Source organism: Polyodon spathula, chromosome 2 (assembly GCF_017654505.1).
Source record: "Polyodon spathula isolate WHYD16114869_AA chromosome 2, ASM1765450v1, whole genome shotgun sequence".
Taxonomy (NCBI): Eukaryota; Metazoa; Chordata; class Actinopteri; order Acipenseriformes; family Polyodontidae; genus Polyodon; species Polyodon spathula.
The window spans coordinates 83,011,641-83,028,187 of NC_054535.1; the positions used below are offsets into that span (position 1 = coordinate 83,011,641).

The 16,547-nt window shown below is 39.5% G+C and overlaps 1 protein-coding gene and 1 long non-coding RNA gene across 3 annotated transcripts; both read right to left on the minus strand.

The window, feature by feature from the left end:
• Positions 1-410: 410 nt before the first annotated feature.
• Positions 411-7,928, minus strand: isoc1 (isochorismatase domain containing 1). 2 transcript variants are annotated; one of them, XR_005947693.1, is made up of 6 exons: positions 7,598-7,928; positions 6,327-6,446; positions 4,759-4,962; positions 4,220-4,336; positions 1,049-1,451; positions 411-1,010 (listed from the first exon to the last, which is right to left on the minus strand). XR_005947693.1 is itself a non-coding variant. In XM_041232130.1 (5 exons), exons 1-5 carry the CDS (start codon positions 7,865-7,867, stop codon positions 1,305-1,307), a joined length of 858 nt encoding a protein of 285 aa, XP_041088064.1. In that variant the 5' UTR covers positions 7,868-7,928; the 3' UTR covers positions 411-1,304. The 2 variants fall into 2 exon arrangements, 1 of the variants encoding a protein (XP_041088064.1); XM_041232130.1 differs by having other exon boundaries at positions 411-1,451.
• Positions 7,929-13,656: 5,728 nt separating this feature from the next.
• LOC121302296 lies at positions 13,657-16,547 on the minus strand. Its single transcript, XR_005947696.1, has 3 exons — positions 16,044-16,547; positions 14,381-14,677; positions 13,657-14,092 (listed from the first exon to the last, which is right to left on the minus strand). It is a non-coding gene; the product is annotated as an uncharacterized LOC121302296 (long non-coding RNA).

Sequence of the window (16,547 nt, forward strand, 5' to 3'; positions counted from 1 at the left end):
TATTATTATTATTTAACATTATTTTTTCAACTTGGTCAAAGCAACTTGCCAGGTGTCTACTTTCAGCAGATCTCAGTTGTTAATAAATAATTCCTTGGTTACAGTAGAAGGTTGGACGAGGTTATGTCACAAACAGCATCTTCATGGATGAAGCCTCGTGAACATAATGCACAGCTTTCAAAGCCATGCAAAAAAAATAAATAAACAAAAAAAAAAAACACAAATCTTTAGTCAGTTTTCACACCCTTTTTAGCCATGCACTTCCTACAGTGTGAGGAACATGCTTGATTCGTGCTGCTATGTCACACTCTCATGACAACAGATAATTTCTAAACTGCATGTAAACCAAGCCACTGTTACATTATTTTAAATACATATTAGATTAAAATAAATAAAAACAGGAGAAAATGTTAGAGAACTCAATTTATGTCCTGTTAGAGGGATAGATACACTGATCATTTGATTGACAGACAGACAAAATACTTGTTATTTAAAATAAAATATGCATGAATTTATAACTATTTAGACTACATCTGTTGAAATAAAGATATCAAGATTAACACAAGAGGCTCCACAAAAAGTACCTTCGTTTTACAATCAATGCAGACTGTGAATAGTTACTGTAGGCACCTCTATCAATGCAGACTGTGAATAGTTACTGTAGGCACCTCTATCAATGCAGACTGTGAATAGTTACTGTAGGCACCTCTATCAATGCAGACTGTGAATAGTTACTGTAGGCACCTCTATCAATGCAGACTGTGAATAGTTACTGTAGGCACATCTATCAATGCAGACTGTGAATAGTTACTGTAGGCACCTCTATCAATGCAGACTGTGAATAGTTACTGTAGGCACCTCTATCAATGCAGACTGTGAATAGTTACTGTAGGCACCTCTATCAATGCAGACTGTGAATAGTTACTGTAGGCACCTCTATCAATGCAGACTGTGAATAGTTACTGTAGGCACCTCTATCAATGCAGACTGTGAATAGTTACTGTAGGCACCTCTATCAATGCAGACTGTGAATAGTTACTGTAGGCACCTCCTTTTCCTACAACATTACATTTTTACCACACAGAAACGCTACAGTTCTGAGGGGTATTACCATTTAACAACACTGATGTGATTACACAAAACACATCAGCACATCTTTTGCAAGAAAGGTGTACATGCTTTATACCTTGAACCTGACGAGAAAGCCTGTGATAATTCTGGTGCCTTTTTTAAAATGTATTTATTTATTTATTTAAATCACGACGCAATGGAACCACTTCCTTTTCTCACCAATGATTATCTTGTTAGACCTTGGAAAGCAGCCCTGACTCAGGAGCACTCGCCTTGATAATATTCTGAATCTCTTTGAATTTGGGGTGGTCTTTGTCAGACACAAGCTGCAGAAGTATAGATTCACTCGTGGTCACTATTATCCCAGTGCGAGCAAGACGCTATAGAAAAGAAGAGAAAGACAAAAGTTTAATAAAGGAATGCCTTGTATGGCATGCATTTTCCATTAATATAATCACAATCATGTCATCAAAATGTGTTTGGGAGTTTAAATGATTGATTGATGTACAGTGCCTATAGGAAGTATTCACAGTTTGTTGTGTTACAATCTGAAATCTTGATGCATTTCAATGTTAGATAAGTATTCACCCCCTTTGCTAAGACACTCCTAAATAAGCTCAGGTGCAACCAATTGCCTTCAGAATTCACACAACAAGTTAAATGGAGTCCACCTGTGAGCAATAAAGTGGTTCACATTATTTCAGATTAAATACAACTGTCTCTGTAAGATTCCATGTTTGGGCATTGGACAGAGAAGCCTCCAAGAGGCCAATGACAACTCTGAAAAACCTACAGCATCTCATGGCTGAGATGGGAGAAACTGGTCATCTGTCAACAACAGCTGAGGTACTCCACAAATCTAGCCTGTATGGAAGAGTGGCAAGAAGGAAGCCTTTTCTGAAAAAAAGCCCATGTAGAATCCTGCTTGGAATTTGCAAAAAGGCATGTGGGAGACTGAAAAGATGTGCAAAAGATTCTGTGGTCTGAAGAAACTAAATTTGGCCTATTTGGCCTAAATGCAAAGCGTTACGCCTGGCGCAAACCCAACACAGCACATCACCCAGGTAACACCATCCCTACTGTGAAGCATGGTGGCGGCAGCATCATGCTATGCGGATGCCTTTCTTCTGCAGGAACTGGGAAGCTTGTCAGTGTAGAGGGCAAAATGGATGGAGCCAAATACAGGTAAATCCTTGAGGAAAACCTGCTTCAATTTGCAAAAGACCCAAGATTGGATCGAAGATTCACCTTTAAGAAGGACAATAACCCTAAGCACACAGCCAAAGCGACACTGGAGGGCTTAAAAACAAGAAAGCGAATGTCCTAGAGTGGCCCAGTCAAAGCCCAGACTTGAATCCGACTGAGAATCTGTGGCAAGACTTGAAGATTGCTGTCCACCAACGATCCCCATCCAACTTGACAGAGTTTGAACAATTTTGCGAAGAATGGGCGAATATTGTACGATCCAGATGTGCAAACCTGGTAGAGACTTACCCCAAAAGACTCACATCTGTAATTGCTGCCAAAGGTGGTTTGACCAAGTATTGACTCAGTGAATACTTACGTAACCAAGACATTTCAGGGTTTTTTTTTTTTTTTTTCATTAACTGTTTTACAATAAAAATTATCATGCCCCTCCAAAGTGCTGAGAAGGTTGTGTAGATCAAAGGAAAAACAATCCCATTTAAATGCATCAAGATTTCATGTTGTAACACAACAAACTGTGAGACTGTCCAGGGAAGGTGAATACTTCCTATAGGCATATTGTATGTTAAAGTGGTACCCCCATAACTGTAATTAACAAAGCTATGGCATTGATCCCCAATCAAGATAAAAATCATGTAATCAAACCATGCCTATGGTCCTGTTGGAGCTTATAAAAGGGCTAGATTAATGCTGACTACCACACCCTGTAATATAAGACACAGAGCTTGGCTTTGACATCATTTCCTTGAGAACAAAAGCATTTCAAGGTGTTTCACAAACTCAACCTATTTTGGTTCATTCTTCCCAGAAGCATAATTTTAAATGTGTCTATTTGAAACTACAGTTTATCCATAATTTACAATCCCAACAACCAAAATGCCTCTATTTTAGTGAGGTCTACCCATAACCATAACTAATTAATTTTCACTTCTATCAGCTCTATAAAGTATTCTATGAAGCTGGCAGCTCAATGAAGTTCACCTCTTAAGAAACCTACATTATATCCTCCTGGTGGTAGACCAGGGGAGGTACCTTATAGGACTTCTATTTTTCACTTTTTATTCATTATTTTTTTTAATTTTTTGTTTGGCTTTCACTTTTTACATATGGTATGAAATGACTGTTTTCGGTTGCTTTCCAAAATTCTTGGATTTTTTTTTTCTGTCACAATATGTATAGTAACTCGACAGTACTTGCACACTTCAATTGTACCTTCTTTCCTTTATTGTCTTACACAATGAAATCCTTATGGTCACTGGCATATTTTTTCAGGTTTTTTTGTGTGTTTAGGCATTTTTTTTCATTTTGCCACAATTTGCAATTCTATTTTCAATTTCATAAGCGTGTAAATACTCCCTCTCGAACTTTGATATAGCTTTAAATCTTGCGAGCAAAAACAATCCTCCGCTATCTAATTGTCACCTCGTTTTAAATCCTGTAAGCATGTTACAATACTCAGATAGATATGTAGGCATTTGCTGCCACTGAGTAATTGAGGTGGGTTTAAAGTACTCAGAATGAATCAATGATACAAATTAGGAAGGAGGGACATTGCACTACTACACTGGGAAAGTGTTTTTTATTTTTTGTAGGTTTAATTAATTTTTTTCATGGGGAAAGGAGTCAACTCAAGGTGTATTGACTAACCATTTCCAGTGTTTTTCCAGTGTTTATTGGATATATACTGATTTCATTTTTTTTTGTATCGGGGGGGTGTTTTATTATTTTTTTTAATCGGTTAACCACGGCACTGAATATTTAGTGCCTCTTTGAGGTGGACTCATATGCTATCCAGTCAGACATTTTGCCAAGAAAGACACCTCTCAGAGCACCTGGTCCATGGCCTAGGGTTTAAAATAGCAGTTAGGTAAGGGCACATAAAGGCACATTGAAAAGTGTATCTGACATGTCATGATATGGCATATTAAACTGTTGAAACTACCTCCAATGCAAACACTCTGTCCATCATACTTCTGGAAGAAGTTGAATCGGCTACTATGTGAACTTCCAACCCCCTTCCAATCAAATCCAGTGCTGTTTGCTGGATACATACATGGGTCTGGGAAAAAAGAAAAAGAAAACCATCTCATTTTTATTCTTCAACATTAAACACCTAAATAATATTTAAATTGTTAGCATTTTAAAACTGAAAATGTGTATTTTGTTTTATTTGCATCTTTATATTTGTACACTCCAGCGGCATTAATGAGCATTTTGTACAGTTCACTTTAAAAGTTAAAATTATGTCATTTTAATACTGTTGAAATAAGTTAATCTATTTTGCCCAGCTAAACACTCTTGTATATATTGCATTTTAAAAATACAATTACTTTTTTCCGTTGCTTTTATTTAACCCAGCCATAATTTAAACACTCGACCACAGTAGTAGTAAGTTACTTTTTTGTTATGCTTTTTTTATTTTATTCCAGACACTGACTATTGCATATATATATGAATAAGATTGCACAAAAAGCAACATACTTCAACCCCAAACAAGACAACACTGCGGACTCCTGGAATTTCTGCAAGTGCTGATTCAACTTCAGGTAAAACCATAGAAAACTTGGTCTTGGGGATCACAAGCTTCACCCCTGTTAGGTCCAGTTCTTGAACTGTGCTCCCCAATCCTTTAGGGTACTGTTCAGAAACAATAACTGGAATTCCCAATATGCGAGCCCCCTGAAGCTGTATAAAAAACAGAAACAGTATCCACAATGGCAAAACAGTATTCAGCATTCTTCATAATTATTTTCATGCTGTATACATTTCATATTTTCATATGGCAAAGCAGGTATTGTCAAAGGGCCAAATCGATCCGTTTACTTTTACTCAGGTCTGGCAGGAATGCAGGCTGTAGGAAAATGTCTTTTCCAGCATAAACAATCAAACAAACAGATTTGTCATCTGCTGTATGTTTAATGTTATCATTTGCAGTAGTTTTCAGCACAATGAGGCCAGGAATTATAAAACACATAACTGTGTAGCAACTGCTGCACAAGCAAGCAAATTGGTATTAATATGTTATTGTTTACAGCAACTAAGCCTACACATTAATAGTGTGCAAACACAGGGAAGGTATTATCAAAATATGAGCACAGACTTGATGAATGTAACTGAACACTTTGGGGCTCATTACATGTCTTTGTTTCAGAGGTGCACTCCTCTGAATAAATGACCAGGTGTCCAGTAATACCGTTTTCACACGGGCACTTCACAGCAGTGTTGAGTGTGCATGGAAACAAAACTTGCAAACTGTTTTTTTTCCTACTCACCTCAATGCGTCTTTGAGTGCGACTGACGACTGGACTAACAAATCCACTTCTGGGGTAGTTTCCAGTCTGCATTCATTACTACCAGCATCATTTCACCCCACATTAGCGTTAGTAAACAAACTAAGCCACATTAAAAAATAATGGCACATACTTCTTTTACTGTGCATATGTCATGCTCATAAAGAAGTGCTTTCACATGCAGATCAAAGCACTGCACCGCACTCAACTCCAGATTTAGTGTGTCTACACTGAAGAAAAACTAAACTGCATCAAATCTGGGACTAGTGTCTCGTGTGAACATAACAGCCACATTAACTTCTCCTGCATATTACTACCAGATTCAACTGCTGGATTCATTTTGCTCAAGTGTGAAAACAGTACTAGTAACAGGAAAAACAGAGTTTACAGAAAAAGAAAGTATATCTCAATCAGGTAAGCCATAAGAGAACTGTGGGAATTTTGTTTTATGCAGGGTTAGACACTAACAATATTGTGCTACTAGTCCAAAGGACTAGTACCTTTTGAAACTTGCTAGTCCTGATGTAAACTTACTAGTTCTTACGTGAAGTGCCTAAATTGGAATCAACAACAGCTGGGGTCCCTAAAAATAGGCTTAGATTATATTTCGCTAAAAAAAATAAACACTGTTATACATTTAGATTTACATGTTTACTGTTTATGAGGCACACAATGACAGCAAAGTTGCTTGGCAGGATCAATGCAATAAGTGAAACGGTCTACCTGGCCTTTGATGTTCAGAACAAGCAAAACGCTTACCAGTCGTTGCCCGACACTGATAATATCCCCAAAGTATTTGATAGCTGGTCTGAATCTTTCCTGCATATCACAGCAAAAAAATACAGTGGTTGCTGGAGTGAGATTGCCAAGTGGAGTCATCTGCAGACAGTAAAAGAAAACAAAGCATTGCATTATTCCTTAGGGTAGCATTTGATTGATCTTAATATACAATACAAACATAAATCCTGAATTTAGATAGCAGTGTTATAACAATCATTAAATAAATACAAACCAATTTAAAATGTTACATACACCCAAATCATTGCACACATCTGTTTTTAAAACCAGTTTTGCAATATACAGGCTTTGTTTGCAGATAGCAGACAGCTATCCACTTTGCTCACAAATTGTCACTTATGAATACATTGACATTGTAGATGTAACCCTTTTATGAAAATTGGTATCTTGCTTTTGCTTTGATTATATGTGCAGTAAATAAAATGCATTTTAAAAATATAATTACACTAGAATTGAGCCAGATAAAATAATTCATGTGGATTACTGGGGTTGTGGGAAATACGTGAACACCATGCTCACATAATGAATCCCTTAAATCAGTTCATCCTGAGCCAACTGTCAAATGTAACTAATTAAACACAGTCATGTCCGACTCAATCAATAATCAAACAAATTAGTACATATAATACTAATAAAGAAAAATCAAAAGGCACAATCATAACCAAACCAAGGACCAGCATCCTCAATAAAACATGAATCCACTATAAAAGAGGTACAACATGCCATAACAGTCGGTACTGTCTATATGAAAATTAAAACAATTCTCAATACATCTTACAATAAATTAAGTTCAGAATGAATGTAGCCTCCCAAGATTACAAATCCCCTTAAAATATACCGCACGTTATGAAAAAGGATCCACCTTTGTATTATTATACCATTTTCACAATGATTTCAACAGGTGAGGTACCAGTCATTAACCCCTTTCAACACTGCACAGGGAAGGTCTCGAGGCAGCTGTCACCGTTAAAGAAAGTACAGTCACACAGGCTGTACTTTACAGTTGTAGAGAGATAAATAAAACATTTTACTGTTATCTAGTATTTCATAAATAACAAAATATATGTAACATCTTATATTACATCGGGTAAAACAACTGCTATTAAGTGTGATATTATAAACCTGTAGACATGCTACAGTACGTGTAAACTGAAGGATACCTTCGTTTTTTGTTATACTAGCAAATCTGATATCTGTTTCATTGTTAATTTACATTGTTAAGTAAAACTTACTGTCATTTGCAGAGGAACCAATCGTAGTTTGCATTTTTCTGCCACTACAAAGCTTTTCGGTAAATCAATGTACTGCCCCCATTCTTCTGAAAAAAGCTGAATAACAAACTTCCGGTGAATGTCGATTTGATCTCCATACAGGGACAAGAACTTTTGGATCAGAACCTCGTAGCCCGAACCGACAGGCAATGATGAGGGCCGAGAGAAGACGGAAAAGGAGAATAAGATCGGGAAGTGATTGTTGTTGCTGTGCTGTTGTTGTTCCGCCATGATGTTCCGGCTAGTGTAAAAAGTGGAGTGAAGACAGGTTGTTCCTAGCTGCAGAGTTGCAAGATTAGGGGGCGGTGCTGGCGTTGGTGCTTATGGAGAAACGGGGGGGGGGGGGGGGGGGGATATTTTCTAACTTTTTTTAACACAACGTTTAATTGATTTTGTAATTCACAGTTAGCTAAACATTAAGGTATTATTACATTAGGAAAACGATTATTCATTTCCAGAAACGCACATTTGAAAGCTTAAAAAATAATAATTTGACAGTAATATCGATAACCCACCGTTGTTGTAATCTAAAACAAAACGTAGTCAGTGGTGGAATTGGAAAAAAAAAAAAAAAAAAAAAAAAAATCACTGTGGGGGGGTGTATCTAGCTATCGATGTTGTACAAATAACGGCACACTTCAAATTTAGGGCTAGTGCCCGATCCCCCAAATTTAAAATTCTAAAGTGCTTTACGAATATTCTTAGCTTCTAAGTCCCTCCATGACGTGCAGGAGATCGTTGCATCTTTTATTAAGAAACATTATATATATATATATATATATATATATATATATATATATATATATATATATATATATATATATATATATATATATATATAGTACCAGTCAAAAGTTTGAGTACACTTGCTGGAAACTAGTTTTTTTTTTTTTCATAATTGACAATGTTTTACGTCGTATACGTTTCTGTAAGTAGTTGAAAATGAAAACACATGTTACAATATACAAAACAAAACATAAGGAGTATCAAAGCAATGTTCAAGAAAATTGAAAATTGTCTCTAAATCTTGGATTCCTCAAAATAGCCACCCTTTGCCTTAATAACAACCTCACAAACACGAGGCATTCGGTTAACAAGTTTCAGCAGGAAATCACCCAACATGTCTTCCCAGCTCTTCTGCAGCAATTCCCAGAGATGTAGGGCACTTGTGGGTAGCTTTGCTTTGACTCTTCTGTCCAGTTCGTCCCATACAAGTTCTATGGGATTGAGGTCTGGAGACTGGGCCGGCCAGGTCATTAGATTGAGTTGTCCTTCGCTTTCCTTCTTCGCCAGATATTTCTTGCACAACATTGAGGTGTATTTCGGGTCACTATCTTGCTGAAGAATGAAGGACTGCCCAACTAGCCGTAATCCTGATGGAATGGCATGCCTCTGAAGTATGCTATGATAGCTATGCTGGTTGAGCTTTCCATGGACTTGGTAAAGATCACCAACTCTCACCAGCAAAGCAACCCCAGACCATGACACTGCCTCCTCCATGCTTGACCGTGGGAAACACACATGCAGAACTCATGCACTCACCCCCTCTGAGCATCTTACAAATACTCTGCGGTTCGACCCAAATATTTCAAATTTTGACTCATCAGTCCATAAGACCGACTGCCACTCCTCAAACGTCCAGTTTCTGTGTTTTTTGGCCCTGGCAAGTCTCTTCCTCTTATTCTGCACTCTTAACAATGGTTTCTTTGCAGCAATTCTTCCAGTTAGGCCAGCTTCATGCAATCTCTTTTGAACAGTTGATGTTGAAACACCTATACTTCTAGTAGCATTTAGCTGAGCTTGTATTTCAGGGGCAGTTAATAGCCAGTTTTGCTGACTTGTGACTTGAATGAACTTGTTCTCTGATTCTGAGGTCAACCTTGGCCTGCCTGACCTTGTTCAGTCCTCATGAGTGCCAGTTTCTTCAAATCGTTTGATGGTCTTGGCCACAGCAGTTACAGACACTTGCAAAGTTCTTGCGATTTGTCTTAAAGATTGACCTTAATTTCTTAAAGTAATTACAGACTGCCTTTTTTTTCTTTGCTTAACTGAGCGTATTTTGTCATTTTCTGCTCCCTTACATTCAGGAATGGCACACTTGTGCCTATGCTACCTATATTTATAGTAATTATGGACCCTCATCTGTTAACAATAATTGGTGACAAAAGGTTAATTAGGTAACATGCTAGTTAACTCAGAGAACATCTAGCAAAGACACTTTTATACTTAGGCCAGTGTTCTAACACCATGTTATACAGACTGAAATCCCCTTACTTTGGGTGACCATTTCATTGGAATTGACAAGATTTACATTTTCATTTAAAAATTACATTTTTGAATGCAATTCACTTATGATTATCGGCTTATATAAGTACAAGTATCAGATAATGAAATATTAAGTGTTTATATACAAGTTTATACAGTTTATACAGTACACATAGATAATCATGAAAAACCTTTTCAAGCAGGTGTACGCAAACTTTATATATATATATATATATATATATATATATATATATATATATATATATTAATTTCTACTTTAATATAGCAAAATTAGAAAGAAAATCATAGTTTTCTTTCTACAAATACAGCTGATCAAAATGCTTAACATTTTTCACTCATTAAACAAGGCGGTCTAACGTAGCGATCTTGGTTAACGCAGGCTGGCGCATCACGCAGGGAGAGACATTCCACACACAGGCGGAGGGCGGTCACGAAAACGGGACCTTGGGACCTCTCGCACTAAAGCGTAGCGCTGATACCGCTATACAAAAGAGCCGGCTCCTTTGTAACCAGCCCTGCTGCTGCCTTCCAGTTTCAGCTTGCAGTCTTGTTTGAATGCGTTGACTGAATCCCACGTTGTTCTTTTTAACATTTAAAACATACAAAATAATAATTAAAACAAATGTTACAAAGTGCCAAGCAGTGTGTGTTATAGAACTGTACACTCGCCAGTCAATTCAAATAGTCCTGTTTGTCGCATTAAAGGAGAGACCATATATCCTTGGTGTCAAGTTCCCTTTCAATTCGAAGATACCTACCACTTACATTGGTATGGGATATTCCTGCCCTTCGGGTAGGTATTGCTGAGCTCTCTATACCAGAGCTGCCGAAAGGCCCCTTCCTGTGATGAAGCACTCGGTCCCGCCTACCGATGGAATAAAACCGTCACTCGCAGCAGGATGATCCTCCTCTTTTGTAACCTCTGTGTTTAGCTGTGTGTGGATAAGGAAAGAGCTTCTCGAGTCGAGTCGGTTGCATTTCCCTTGCATTCGTGCTGAATGCCGGCTTGCTGCTTTCCTGGAATCAGCAACTTAAAAAGACTGAGTCCTTTATTGCCTTTCTGTCTTTCAGTGGCCTCCTCGCTTGCATGGTAGGCCGCTGTTTTTATCTGTCTGTCGTATGTGAGCGACTGCCTGTGCAGTCATCCGCGAGTAACTGTCTTTTCTTCTTGAGAGTACACGTGTTCTCCTCGGGGCTAGGCCTTGCTGTATCCTCGCTGTTGAGTAGACCCTCCCAGCCGCACAGTTCCGCCACCTCGTTGAGTCGAGCCTTGTAAACAAACACTGTATTATTTTTCACCGTGTTTTATTGTCTACTTAAACTCGCCCACCGTGGCTTTGGCCCTGCGTTACGTTACATGCTGACCAGGTGTATATGTGTGTTGACCACTCGGTTAGGGTAGGCACATTGCGTAGCGGCTTCCCCGGTGCTGCAGTTCCACGGTGCACACATAGCCCGTGATATTATATCTCGGGCCACAGGTGCTTAATATAAGTGACACATGGTGCTCAGCGCCTCAGTGGTAGTGCACAACAACGCTGCACAATACACGGTGCACTTATTGTCCTCAGTACTCGGTGTGTGCGGTGCTCGGTTCGCACAGTGCACGTGCTGGTACCTCTACCACTCTAGTGCGATTACGCACAGTATGCAGTTCACGTAGTGTATGGTACCTGGTACGCATGGCGATTGGGACTCACAGTACAAACAGAGCACGTGGTGCATGTTGCGCTAGTTGCGTTTGCACTGGTCAACCTAGCATATAGCTCACAGTGCTGCGCAGTACCCATTGTCCCTGATGCAGATAAGGCCGTGCTGCTTGACTCACCTATATCCCCAGGTCATACATTTGGGCCAGCTCTGGAGGAGATTTTGCAAAGATCCCACCGGGAACATGAGGCGGCCGCATTGCTCCCTCCCTGTGCCTCTGCATGGGGTAGGTCTTGCCGCTGGCGAGCTCCCCAGACTCGAACTGTCACAAGAACAATCCCACAGCTCCTCTGGGAGACTTAAGGCATCACCTTCGAGGCACGCCAGCAGGTAACCGAGCCCGACCGGCTAGCAGAGGGAATGCAGGTCGTGGTCAGTCCTCAATCCAGCGTCAGAGGAGACGTTTTCAGGGCCAGCACCCTAAATACTCACTCCAAACTGCCCAGTCCCATCCTCGGCAGCCCGAGCAGGGCCCGTGAAGGTTAGTGGCCTTTTTGGCAGAACAGCTAGTACTGGCGCGCTTGCACCTCAAACTCCTGGGTACTCACCACTGTGCAAAATGGCTATGTGCTTCAGTTTCACTTGGGACCTCCTCCCTTTCGAGGTGTCACAAACACTTTTGTGACAGACCCTCTACAAGCCTTGGTACTTCAGAAAGAAGTGGCTGCCTTGTTGTGCAAGTGAGCCATTTGTCTCGTAGTAACTGTCTCTCACAGAGAGGGGTAATACTCGAGATACTTTCTGGTACCAAGAAAGACAGCGGCTTTCGCCTCATCTGAGACCTGAGGCTTCTAAACGGGTTCTTAAAAGAAAGGAGGTTCCAAATGCTGATGCACCGTCACATCCTTCAGTTCGTCCAGCCGGGCAACTGGTTCACCACCGTGGACTTAAGGGATGCACACTTTCATGTTCCCATTCGTCCAGAGCACAGGAAGTACCTGCGCTTTTCCCTTCAAGGAAGCGCGTACAAGTTTGCTGTTCTGCCATTGGGCCGCTCCCTAGCTCCAGTACGTTTTCAAAGTGCGTGGACGCTATCCTGGCTCCCCTACGGCTGCAGATCAGAGTAATAAACTATCTCGACGACTGGTTGTTCTGTTCCCAGTCATGAGAGGCAGCACTGGCCAACACGGCGGTTGTGACGGAGCATCTGGTCAGGCTGGGCCTAACCATAAATGATGCAAAGAGTCGGCTTACACCAGTGCAGTGCACCACGTACCTGAGGCTCTGGCTGGACTCCACTACGATGCACGTATACCTGCAGAACGACAGCTGTGGAACTGGAGTCTTTTCATCCCCCTCTGTTTGCTTCTATGGAGGATGAGAGATTGAATTTCCTCTGCCCTATGCGGGCATTGAGATGCTACGTGCATAGGATAAGAGCTGAATTTGACCAGCTCTGTCTATCACGGGACACGGACCCTAGGACAGCCCCTCTCTAAGCAGCGTCTGTCACACTGGATTGTGGACACAGTCTTGACTGCGTATGATGGTGCTAGCTTGCCCCCACCTGGTAGGGTAGCTGCACACTCCATGAGAGGGTTGGCTACATCTTGGGCCCTTTTCAAAGGGGACTCGATGCCCGACATTTGTACTGCACATAGCTGGGCCGCATACTTTCTCCAGGTTCTACCATATTAATGTGGTAGACCTTGCCTTGCCTTCTGTAGACACAAGGGTCCTTGAGGGTATAAGTTCTCACCACTAACCTCTGGGTTAGTCAGGGAACGTTAAGTTACTTACAGTAACCCTGATTCCCCGAAAGAGAAAATGACCACCAGCTCCCTCATGGGTTTGATGGAAAAAGAGGAGGATCTTCCTGCGAGTGACGGTTTTATTCCCTCGGTAGGCGGGACCGAATGCATCATCACAGGAAGAGGCCTTTCAGCAGCTCTGGTATAGAGAGCTCAGCAATACCTACCCGAAGGGCAGAAATATCTCATACCAATGTAAGTGGTGGTCATCTTCTCTTTCAGGGAACCAGGGTTACGGTAAGTAACTAAATGTTCCTCTTTATGCTCCCTCACCTTGCAAGCTTGTTTTCTGCACTCCTTTTTCCTTGTAACAACCAAGCGCTGACATAACTCAGTGGCTGAAACTGAGTTAATGCTGGACCATTACGATTCAGGAAGAGACGACTCACTCTTGGGATACTGAGTTCCTAATTGGTGTGAGAATTTTATTCATTGAGCTGAAGCCTCTCTCACACTCAGCTGTGGAAACTGCTACAGTCTCTAGTTTTTTGATGAGCCCTATCATGTCTGCTGGGACCTTCTTTCTTCCACTGTCCTTGTACTCTGAATCCTCCAACAATCTCTTTTTCTGGCAGATGAAATATCCTGTATAGTGAGGTCACCTCACTTTCACCATACAGAACGTCAAGGTCATCTGGCCAGTATAGAGGGTATACAGTGTTGCAAGCTGCAAGCAGCTCCGCATATTTAGAAACGTTTCCAAGTGACGCTGATGAAACACAAGATGATGATGATGTCATTAGTCTGCTCATCAGTGAGATTTGTTTTTAAATCAATACACAAACCTCTCACACTTATGAATATTTGTATAATACAAAAATTTAATTATAGAGATTTATAATCCTAGCAGTATTCAAAATGTCACATTTAGCAAAAGCCAATGTACAATGCATAGTCGTATACTATTCGTGATATTTCTACAGCTTTATTGTAATATATTTTTCATTAATCTAGTATATATAATATAATATCATAAAAAATATTGGGACATATTTACCTCAGGAGTCAACAGATCTAACAAAGTATTCTGAGGATTTGTTTCCATCTTCAGGCACTCTTGATATTATCATAAAGAGCAATTGTCTGTAGCAAAAAAAAAAATTCAGTGTTAGCACCTCCAACATTATCTACCATCATCATCAAGAACATTAATAAAATGTACTTGCCTCTTTTTAATCAGAAACTGGCATCCTCACTTTCAGTGCCTGCTTCAGTTTGGGCATATAGCCAGGATTCAAGAACAGAAACGTCCTGTTTGATTTTAGTTCCTACCGATTATGTCATGTTCCATTTCCTGCTTGGTCAAGAGGAGATCAAAATCTTTTTCTTTTTCTTTTTCAGCAGTGCATAGCTCCAATAAAGTTAATATGTTATTGTTTACATGTTATGATATGTTGTACTTTTTAAAAAAATATGTATTAACACTTTTATTAAGAACATTTACTCAAAGACATTATAAGTTCCGTTATTGTGATCGTTAAAGCTATCAAATAGTGTAATAAAAAAAAAAAGTTTAATACTACATTCCATTTTTAAATGTTATATTTGCCTTCATTTCCTTCTCCTCAATTAAAGCACCAGATCCTCCCTTCCTTGAAACTGATTGTATTCTACAAAATACAGACACACACAGAGCTGACAAACAGTTACTCTCAAGTTAGCAGTGTGACCACTGCTACCGTTTCTTTCAGCAAAAAGTTTTCATATTGAATACAAATGATAAATAATTGGATTTGTTATCAGGCTTCCTACAAAACTATTTTCAGTATGTATAGTTTTAATATTGCAAAATATCATGTCTTTGTAACACAGCTGTATACTGCAGATGTGGATCTGTTTTTTTTTAATTGTGCATACGTTTTAATTTAACATGGCTTTTCTGACCCGCTTGTGTACTTTTCAGTGTACACAGGAAAGAAAGATTATTGGTGTTATTTTGGAAGAACTCAGGTTATGTTTGACACCAAAACAGGTTAGTGGCACTGCCGATGTAAAGGCAGTCGAAAAATGGGAGGATGTGTTCACAGATATCTGTCAATGTGGAAAGCAAAGATTTGTTAAGTGAAATTAGAACAGAGAACAATGCGCGATGAAGAAACCAGTAACATAGTTAAGAAATGTGGAACAAATTTGGAACATGATCCCTACTTTGATGTCCATTAATATCCACCAGACAGAAAACATGTAGTTAAGATGGTTAATTACTTATGGACTAATAAACATACACCAGAAGGATTACCTGATGACATATCAAAGCAGGAAAAATAATTACCAGAAGAGTTTGTGCCATGTGAAAATATCTACATGTTTTCTGTCTGGTGGATATTAATGGACATCAAAGTAGGGATCATGTTCCAAATTTGTTCCACATTTCTTAACTATGTTACTGGTTTCTTCATCGCGCATTGTTCTCTGTTCTAATTTCACTTAACAAATCTTTGCTTTCCACATTGACAGATATCTGTGAACACATCCTCCCATTTTTCGACTGCCTTTACATTGGCAGTGCCACTAACCTGTTTTGGTGTCAAACATAACCTGAGTTCTTCCAAAACAACACCAATAATCTTTCTTTCCTGTGTACACTGAAAAGTACACAAGCGGGTCAGAAAAACCATGTTAAAAAAAAAAAAAAAAAAAAACTGTGTAACAGCACATACCCCTTCAATTAATGCTTGACACCACCAGTAAGATAGTCATCTTTCCTGAAATTGGAAATCAAACCATTATCCAACATATTTTGGAGATTCTGCTCTTGTAATGGAGATTGAGGTGTGATTGGCAGTGAGGTACCTGTTCTCTGCAGATGAAGTCATTCCATTTCCATATTTCCTCCTGATAGCAAGGGCCATAAATTCAATACAATGCTCAGATTCACAGTTAATGACCTGTGCAGTGATATGCATTGGTGCCCTTTGTCCACTTTTTTTTCTCTTTTGCAGTAAAATATATAGCATTTATTAGATTGATACAATAAATAGGATCCTTTGGTGTTCCATGTTGATGCATATCATAATTGTTGTAAGTGACTCTGCAGCTGATGCACAGTTCACACATCCTAGTCTCGTATTTTGTAAGGTGCTTTGTGAAGGTGGACCACTATGAAAGGCGCTATATAAAAATAAAGACTATTATTATTATTATTATAATTCATTCTTTATTAT